We start from the raw sequence: 9,851 nt of genomic DNA on the forward strand, positions 1-9,851 counted from the left end.
CCCCCCCCCCCCCCCCCCCCCCCCCCCCGGTACAAACATGGCGCCGCTGTCTCTCCATCACCCCCACCCTTTAAAAGTGTCAGTATAAACGGCGCACTGTGCAGCTCAGGACGTGTCTCTGCATATGATTCATTTTATTCTGTGCCGTGTTTCTCTGACCATGATCCTTCGAGAAGAAATGTGGCCGAAAAAACTCCTGAATGATCGTGATCTGTGATCATTTAAACATTTGTTGAAATCAAATGGAAGAAAAACAACAGTAGCACTCAGGACTCTGTTTAATAAGAACATTTCCACACACACAATGTGAAGAACTCGAGGGATTGGGACTGAACAGCTGTGTAGCCTTAAGAAAACCACTAATCAGTGAGTCTAACTGGATTAAAAAGCTTCAGTTTGCTAGGGAGCATAAAGATTGGACTCTGGAGCAATGGAAGAAGGTCATGTGGTCTGATGAGTCCAGATTGACCCTGTTCCAGAGTGATGGTTGCATCAGGGTAAGAAGAGAGGCAGGTGAAGTGATGACATCATGTCTAGTGTCTAGTAGGGCTGGACGATATGGCCAAAACTTTTAACACGATATATTTCTTAATTTCAATCGATAACGATATAATTCGATATTGATATAAACAATAGAAAAGCCTCAGAAAAACTACAAACTATACAAATAAATTAATGTTCACCTTTTATTTGTATTTAACCTTCAAAAAAATTGAAATCACTGTCAAATAAACAAAATTCTCAACGTTGTCAATATTAATAATTTAAACTTTAAACAACAACTTTAAAATTGACAGCATTGAAATTTGTTGTTAATGAAATAAAATTTTTGGGTGTCGTTATTGATGAGAAGCTGACATGGAAATCTCATGTAAATTACTTAAAAATAAAAATAATCAATTGCATTATTGAAGTAAAAGAGTTTAATGAAGTTTGGGGAAAAGCATAAAAAACAATTACAAACCCTATTTTTAATTTTTACAAAAAAAGAGCTATAAGAATTATTAGTATTATGAAGTGCTATGGTCACCCAACAAATATATTATTTCATCAATTAAAATTATTAAAATGTTATGATTTGGTTGAATATAGTATTTTACAAGTCATGTATAAAGCTCACAAAAATATTAGCCCCAAATATTCAATTTAAATTTGTAAAAAATAAATATAAAAAAGGAGAGTCGATATAACTTAAGGGATTGTAAATGTTTGTAAAACCTCATTTAGAACTGGTCTGAAGGAGCTGCGTTGTAATTCAGGGAACAGGATTATGGAATTGTCTTGATATCACCATAATTTTTTTTTAAAACAATTTATATGTTTTAAAAAGATGGTTGAGTTAAAGTTGTTGGGAAGGTATAGCACCAGGTGAAGGATACCTGAAGTTTTTTTGTTTTCAGTTTGGAGATTGTTCAAGTCGAGGTTGTTGATTGTTTGTAGTTATTTTGTATTTTTTAAATTAGGGGCAGATAAGAATTATTTTCTTCTTTCTGATGAATTTGTTTTATATTAAATGAATGAATAAATGATAAAAACAAACAAACAAAAAAAACAAAAACAAAGCACGCAGCGCTGGGGGTGTTTCAGGGACACGTTGGCTCAAACTTTATTGTGCTTCATCTTGTGACTCAGCATCTTCTGTCCAGTGGAACATGTTCGATGCTCCAACCGCGAGTTAGAACGACTCTCCGTCACATTTTGCAGCACACTGACTGAAACCTGCAGTTTATCGGATCTTAAAAAGCCGAACCACTTCCAAACCAGCGAATTAGTCTTTCCTCTCTTATCAGTGATGTCATCTGCTTCTCTTCGCTTGTGAAACCTTGTTCAGTCATTCTGACGGTCATGGGCACTCGTTTTGAAGAGAAAACTTAACGCGCGTTAGAGATTAGCCTAGCTTAGCCTGCTACCACTAACGCCTTCTGGACATGAGCTCTGCGTAACATTACGTCACCACACACTTAGGTAGTTGTGTAGCACCTTTTTCTGTCCGGGTTGAAACTGAAGTGGCCGCTTCAACCCGAACACAAAAAGAAATGTGTCAGTGAAACGCTGTAATCCTATCGAAATATCGAAAATGTGCTTAAAACTCACATCATCGTTATTGAATGAAAGTATATCGCGAGATATATCGATATCGAATTATTGTCTAGCTCTAGTCATCAATGAAAGATCTTGGTGAAAAATTAATGCAACACTGGATGGAAATAGATCTTGTGACATTGCAGAAGTTTATAGAAACAATGACACAGTGAATGCATGATGTAATCAAAGATAAAGGCGGTCCAACAAAATATTAGTGCGTGACCTTTTTTTTGGTGGCAACTTTATTTTTGGCCAGGCAGTGTATAATTATACTTTGTATTAAATGTAAACACATTCCAACTAACATTAATATAAACAGTCATGACCAAACTGAGCAGCCTGTTTGAGTCACTCTCAATAACAATACAGGCAAACTACACAGATTTACCAGAATCAATACAAAACTAGTTTATTCTTATTATTTGATCATTTATTGAATTAAACTCATTCCCAAATGTTGCAACCTACTGAAAACCCACAGAATAAAACAAAGTGTTCATCTATAACAAGAAGCTTTGAAAAAGTTCTTTGAGAAGTCCTGAAGAAATCAATGCTGAGAGAAAAGCTGAGCGCTTTGTAAATAAATCTTCCACGCTACAAAACTATTAAAACAAAGTTAGAAGCTAAACATGCTCTTTGTCCAGTAGGCCGTAGACCCAGGGGAAACACTGCAGTGAGTTTGGGGTAAATGAATCGCAGAACTTAAATAACGTGGTTCGTTACCTGTGAGGTGGACATGCGGGATGTGTCCTGGCGTCCTGTCAGATCTGAGGAGGAGATATTGACAGGTGCTCCACGATGAAGACGCATGCTCACCTTCCTCTCCTTCTCCATTCCTAAACGATTTAAAAAAAAATTAAAAAAAGATTTTTGGACTGAACTGTTTTAAAAAGCTGACATTTAAAACTCTAACCAGCAGTTTGTTGTCTAAAGTGAAACATGAGAAAGAATCCAGTTTGTAACGTATCCAGTGAGTGCTCAGACCTGTGTGCGAGGCAGGGTTGAGTGGGGAGGGGGCTGCAGCGTCCTGAGCCGCCCTGGCTCGACCAGAAGCAGAAGCAATACCTCTCGCCGCAGGATTCCTGCTGTGCCTGAGCCTCTCCTCACGCTCCCGACGCTCCCTTTCTGCATCTTCCACAGCCCTGTTGGCACCCTGACAAACAAAGGGCAGCTTTTAACACCATCACTCACGCTGCTCTGCACAAGTTTCACTTTAACTACAGGAGCAGACTGGCCTTGGGTGGAACAGTTCAACAACATCTATGGTTTGGTGTTATGGTCTTCAGTTCAATAATGGTGTAAAGTCACTCGTTGTCCACTGGCTGCTCTCACAGCTCGGCTGTTTCTCAAGTGGTTGAAAAGCTTTGTTGTGTTGCCTCGTCTGTGCAAACTAGAAATAACTGTATGCAAAAGCCAAACCAGTTCCAGTTCCGGTTCATTGTGGTTTCTCTAGTTAAGCAGACTAGTAAACAGTGCGAGAAGGAAAAAACTGACATCACTGCAGAGAACAGATTAAATGTTCCCTATGACATGCTAACCTTCACCCTGTCACCTGACTGCTGCTCTCTGCCTCTCAACACACACCCACGTGCTAAACGCTCTCCTCAACATAGACATGGGATCATGTGACAGTTCTTCTTCTTCTTCTTTCAGCTTTTCCCTCTTCAGGGGTCTCCACAGCGAGTCATCCTCCTCCATCTATGTCCTCTGTCCTCACTCCAACCACCTCCATGTCTCTAACTGCATCCATATATCTCCTCTGTCTTTTTCCTGGCAGCTGCATTTCTAACATCCTCCTACCAATATACCCACTGTCCCTCCTGTGGACATGTCCAAACCACTCTCTCTCCTCTGGACATGCCCAAACCACTGTCTCTCCTCTGGACATGTCCAAACCACTGTCTCTCCTGTGGACATGTCCAAACCACTGTCTCTCCTCTGGACATGTCCAAACCACTGTCCCTCCTCTGGACATATCCAAACCACTGTCCCTCCTCTGGACATGTCCAAACCACTGTCCCTCCTCTGGACATGTCCAGACCATCTCAGTGTGGCCTCTCTAAGTTGATCTCCCAGTTGTCCAACCTGTGCTCTTCATGTGACAGTTCCAGTTCCTTTATATTCCTCATACATGAATTATTCCATCCCTAAAAGTTCCTGTGGAAAGACAAAACAAAAAGCAACAACCATCCGGTACATTTGGCTGCTAAAGAAGAGGCAAGGAAGAGACAGAAGCTTTCAGAAGATGTTTTGGGGCTTTTCATGTTTTTAAACTATGGAATTAAAACTCCATCCCAACATGAGTATTTATTGGACTTTATAAGTTGTGTTTGTCACTTTTTTATTTCTTTCAGTAGATAACTTACAAATTTGAGCATGTTCCAGTCAAAGACGTAGTCGTAGGAGAAGCCTTGTCTGTGGAAGAGGTTCCTGAAGAGTTGGCGGAGGTACGAGTAGTCAGGCTTGTCATCAAACCGCAGAGAGCGGCAAAAATTCAGGTAGGTGGCAAACTCCGCTGTGAGGAAACGAAGACAAGACATTTGAGCATGAAGCCAGTGCTGAGGTTTTAAAACATCCCTGTATAGGAAAGAAATGATGAATTCGTCAACATGTCAGCAGGTAAGACTATTACAACTTACATGGGTAGCCTTTGCAGAGCACCTCGATGGGTGTGGACATTTTCTTCTCACTGATGCGTTCGTACTTCTGCCTCTTGGTGGCAGCCTTGAGGCCTTGCCAGGGCAGAGAGCCCAGGTTGAAATACATGAGGACATATCCCAAAGACTCCAAGTCATCCCGTCTGGACTGTTCTGTAATCACACGGGGAGGCTGAGCAGTCTGCAGGACTTAACCAATGAATCAGTCACAGCACAGGTGCTCCTCTTACCGATGCCCAGATGTGTGTTTATGGAGGCGTAGCGAGCAGTGCCCGTTAGATTCTTGTTCTCACGGTAGGGGATGTGCTGGTGTGTGCGTGCATCACGATACTTCTTAGCCAGACCGAAGTCAATGATGTAGACCAGGTTACCCTTTTTACCAAGCCCCATCAGGAAGTTGTCAGGCTTCACGTCTCTGTGGATGAAGTTCTTGGAGTGGATGTACTCGATGCGGCTGATCTAAAATCAATCAGTCAATCAAAAACACAACTGTTAAACATGATAGGATTTATTGTGTTCTGTGACATCGTATGGAAACAATCCAGTGATTCCTTTTCAGCTGGAACTATGACTTCTGTTAGCCTCAAGACTGAAACCATGACCGGGCCTGTCACGACAACTAATTGTGCTGGCTGATCAATCGTCTCAGAAATTATTGCGATAAACGATAATCTTGTTTGAAATTTGACAATAATTAGTAATTATTGTCAAATTTCAAGAATAAATATTGGTAATTTTATTTATAGTGTAGTACCTTTTTAAACCACCAGATGGCAGCATAAGACAGTTTAAACCAAAGGATGGACAGTGAGGGAGTGAGCAATGTGTCTCTAAGAAAAATGGGAGGAAGGCCCCTTGACGTGACATGGGCTGTCTCTCCTTCCTTTATTCGGTTTTCAAAATGGCAGACGCTCGGTGTGGTTTGAGCTCTTTAGCATAGCATTTGTCAAACAAAACTTTTAATAATAATAAAAATAAAAATAAATCATTAAACAAGTTCTCAGCTTCTTTTTACAGAGAAAAACAACTTTTTACACGAAGGCACGAGTTTCAACCGTGAATTTTGGAGCTTCGACAAGACAAAGGTCCCCCCCCCCCCCCCCCCCCGAGGTCAGCCTGTTAGCTTAGCTCGTAGCTTAGCTTCTCAGCTGCTTTTAACAGCTTTTAATCCAAAAATGCGATTTTGGACGATTAAACAGATTTTAAAGAAAAGAGAAAAGAGAAAGGGAGGGGTCAGTGAAGAGCACCGGAGCTGAACCTTTTGTCATCCAGTGTCTTCAGTAAAAAGAGAGAGACACGAAGAAACAATAAAGCCGATAAATGAAAACGAGGTTAATAATTTTCATTTATCATGCGATTAATTGATTAATTGTTTACTGTAACTGGCCTAGCCATGACCATCAAACTTTAGAGTATTTTTGTTTCATATACCCATCTGTAGTTCACGTGCAGTGACTGAGCAGTTCATACCTGCAGTAGACTGAAGGCAGAGTGACCTGAGTGTTTATTTGACAGAGGTCAACAACATGTGCTCACCAGTCAAAATGATTCTTAGAAGACTCAAAGAGACAGCCTTTATGGTACCAAGAAACATTTTAATACCACAAATTGTTCAACAATTTTTACTTTAATTGGACTGTTTAGTATTCTATTATGCTATATTTGTCCAACACATTTACATAATCTAATTACTTTTATTGTGTTAACTTTCTTACTAAAGTAAGAATATATAGATGACTTAATATAGGTGATTCAATAAATGATGATCTGGAATCTGGACAAAAAAATGCACAGTGTGGCCCTGAAAGGTGAGACGTTTATTTGTGTTTAATGTTTACCCAGTGTAGATACTGGCAGCAACCATTTGTAGGAAACAGGAAGTATTTGTGTATGAATAACACATTATTCAGAGAAGAAAACAGCAACAAACTTTTCAACATGAAAATATTTAGCCATTAGATCAATGAGTAATTAGCTCAGTTTAAAGACTTCGTCCTCTTTCTACACATTTAACTTCCTATGACTGAGGTCTGGGCTGAACATGTACAACTGTAGATACCGGTTTGGTAGCAAACACCTTCGAATGGAACGATCACTTTAATGTGAACAAGGTGTCCTGGCTGAGCCAGGTAAAGTCCCAAACTACGCCTAAACGAGCTTTTTCTTTCCTCTTTTTTAGGAAACATGTTGAAAAGGCGCCCAGATGTTGGTTATAAGCCAACATTTCTATCTCCTCTGCTCAACAAGTCATGTACGAGACGTCATGTTGCTCTCACCATCTGGTCAGCCAGCAGCAGGACCGTCTTCAGACTAAACTTTCGAGAGCAGAAATTGAACAGATCCTCCAGACTGGGCCCCAGCAGCTCCATCACCATCACGTTGTAGTCCCCCTCAGCACCGCACCACTTGATGGTGGGAATCCCAACTGAAACGACAGGGAGGGGGCACTTTACACAAATACTTCTACTGAATGGAAAAGTAGTTGTTAATTATTATTAATAAAGACAATATAACAACTGACTGAATTTATGATCAGCTTCAGCAACACATGCGGAGAGGAACAGCCTAACAACAACTGGATGAACATCTGTCATTGGTTTAGTTATAAAAATAAGATTTAAAAAATGTTAAAATGAGTGTCACTCATAAGAGTTTTATTATCCTTTCCTGTAAATGTTTTCATATTTTAGTGTGACTATACAGTAGTCCCTCATTTATCATGGGGGATCTGTACCTTGAAGCCCTGCGATAAGTGAAAAACTGTGAAGTAGGAATAGTAGTGCAAGAAGTAGTTTGAGTGTGTGTGTATATATATATATATATATATATATATATATATATATATATATATATTCAACCTTTATTTAGACAGGTAAATCCCATTGAGCCTCGAGGACTCATTTATAAGAGGGACCTCATAACATAATTGTCTTTGTACAAGCTGCTACTTTTGTCTCACACTTTGTTTATATGAAGGACCATCAAATTTATCTTTTATTTTTTTTTATATAATTTTCTAAATTTTAATTTTATATTTTATTTTGAAATACTTCCTGCCATCTCTCAATAGCTTCCTGTCACCAACATTTTCCTTTTGACAGAGCTGGGAGCTCCTGACTCCTCGCCCCCCATGGGACAGGTGTTAGTGACAGAAAGAAAGCCCTCAGGTAATCAGATGTACAACAACTCTGGCTCACGGTTTCAAATTCCTAACATAACTCCACCCACTCTGTCATCATGTGACCAGAAGTCTAACCTGAATGACCAACGAGGTACTATCGAGGACCAACCCTCAAGATAAACGCGCATTAATTTCTTCAGATATTGTCGTTCCCGTGTTATCGTATTGTGCGCTTCATGCACAGACCTGTTCATTTGTTCAGTGATAATGGAAAACGCACGGAGAATTTCTTATGACGCAGCTTTCATGTTTTTTTTTTTAGATGGCCTCCCTTCTCCCCTTACAGCCATCCTCTCCACACCATTATTATGAAATATTTATTATAGTGACTATCTAGTGTAGGTTTTTTTTTTTTTTTTTTTTTTTTTTTAATAGGATAGAAAGAAAGAAAAGACAAAGTAAGACTCCAAAATATAAGAAATATACACAAATAGAGCACACGTCAAAACACCCGGCCACTGTCTGTTCACCTGCAAAGAACATGACAAAACACAGCAACAAAATACATATGTATAAAGAACTTAAAATATTCATGGCTTTGCAGTAAGTTTCCATAAATATATATACCCATACCTACGCCTATATACATACATACATACACATGAATATACACTCACATACATATCTATATATCTACATATAAAGCCTACATAAGCATCCCTGCTTCTATTTGTGTGTGGTTGTGAGCATGCATAAGTGTATAAGGCTTCTCTAATAGAACATTTATTAGTAACTGTGAAACGCAGCTTTCATGTTAAAAGCGATCGGCTGAAGAGGAAGCAGAGGAGGACAGAGCTGCTGCCCGTAATCAACAATGGTCAGGATTTGAGATGCAAAATACACGTTTTAAAAAAAGTTTTAAAATTCTTTCTGTGTCAGTAAATATGAATTAAATACCGTTGTCTCATTTTTAAAGTCACATCCGAACACGAAGCGGAGAAACAGAAAGGAGTCTCCCCTTCCGTCACGAGACTACAACGGTGGAGAAGCCGTCAGATTTATTTTTAAAGCGGTCAGTCAAGACATATTTAAATAAAAGTTTTTTAAAAATATTTCTGTGTATGGCAGATATGTATTTAAATACCATTATATCATTTAAGCTCCAAAAGGGGCATTAAACAGAACTGAGGAAACGTCTGGGAGGGAGGGTCTCTTCCCCCGTCCTGCTCATATGAACTCTTTGCTGAGCAGAAATCACGTGAAATTTAATTTAAATCATTTCAGTTGGTGTTTGGCACCGTTCTGAACAGTGATTATGCTCGGATAGTTATCGTGTTCATTTTGAAGGTGTAATGGTTGTAACCATGAGTCAGACAGCCAAGCTTCATGATGATCTTGCAATCTGAGTGTGTGTTGAAAGCAAGCTATACTCTGTGACTGCCACCTGCTGGCTGATTCTTGTACTACAAGAAAGCTGCACGCAGCCGGAGCAGACGGTGAGATACTAACGATGAATGGTGGATGCTCGAGGCTTAAAAATCGTACAGTCTTAATTATGTACAAAATTATGATTTATCTTATATTTAATAAGTGAGGCTTAGAGACAATTTGTTTTAAAGTCTGACAATTACGATAGCTAAAAAAGAAGAAATGAGCAAAACAACAAAAAATTAAAATAGTTGAAAAGGCAGAAAGAAGCTTAAACTACCAGAAGGAAGTAGAAGGAACTGAAAAAAAGAAAGAAGTAGAATTAGCTGAAAAGGCTAAATTTAACACAAAAACAACTAAAAAGTTGCTGAAAGATCAGAAAAAGCTGCTGAAATTAGCAGGAAAAAAGGTGAAAGGAGCATAACAAGCTGAAAGTAGCTGAAATTGCAACAAAAAATGCAAAAAAATAAATAGCTGAAAAGTGAAAACATATATGACAGCATATGTTCTACCACATCTGGTGGCCCGTCCGTACGTTTCTACTACATCTGGTGGCCCGT

At 39.2% G+C, this 9,851-nt stretch overlaps 1 protein-coding gene across 1 annotated transcript in view; it reads right to left on the reverse strand.

The window, feature by feature from the left end:
- Positions 1 to 9,851, reverse strand: part of csnk1da (casein kinase 1, delta a) — a 26,332-nt gene that overhangs the window by 632 nt on the left and 15,849 nt on the right. The window contains exons 3-8 of the mRNA XM_037688810.1: positions 7,019 to 7,167; positions 4,973 to 5,201; positions 4,725 to 4,895; positions 4,452 to 4,600; positions 3,070 to 3,238; positions 2,809 to 2,921 (exon numbers count right to left, since the gene is read on the reverse strand). Of these exons, the coding sequence (XP_037544738.1) occupies positions 2,809 to 2,921; positions 3,070 to 3,238; positions 4,452 to 4,600; positions 4,725 to 4,895; positions 4,973 to 5,201; positions 7,019 to 7,167 (980 nt within the window). The remainder of the gene's footprint in view (positions 1 to 2,808; positions 2,922 to 3,069; positions 3,239 to 4,451; positions 4,601 to 4,724; positions 4,896 to 4,972; positions 5,202 to 7,018; positions 7,168 to 9,851) is intronic.

This window comes from Nematolebias whitei, chromosome 15 (assembly GCF_014905685.2).
Source record: "Nematolebias whitei isolate Nwh7 chromosome 15, NemWhi1, whole genome shotgun sequence".
NCBI lineage: Eukaryota > Metazoa > Chordata > Actinopteri > Cyprinodontiformes > Rivulidae > Nematolebias > Nematolebias whitei.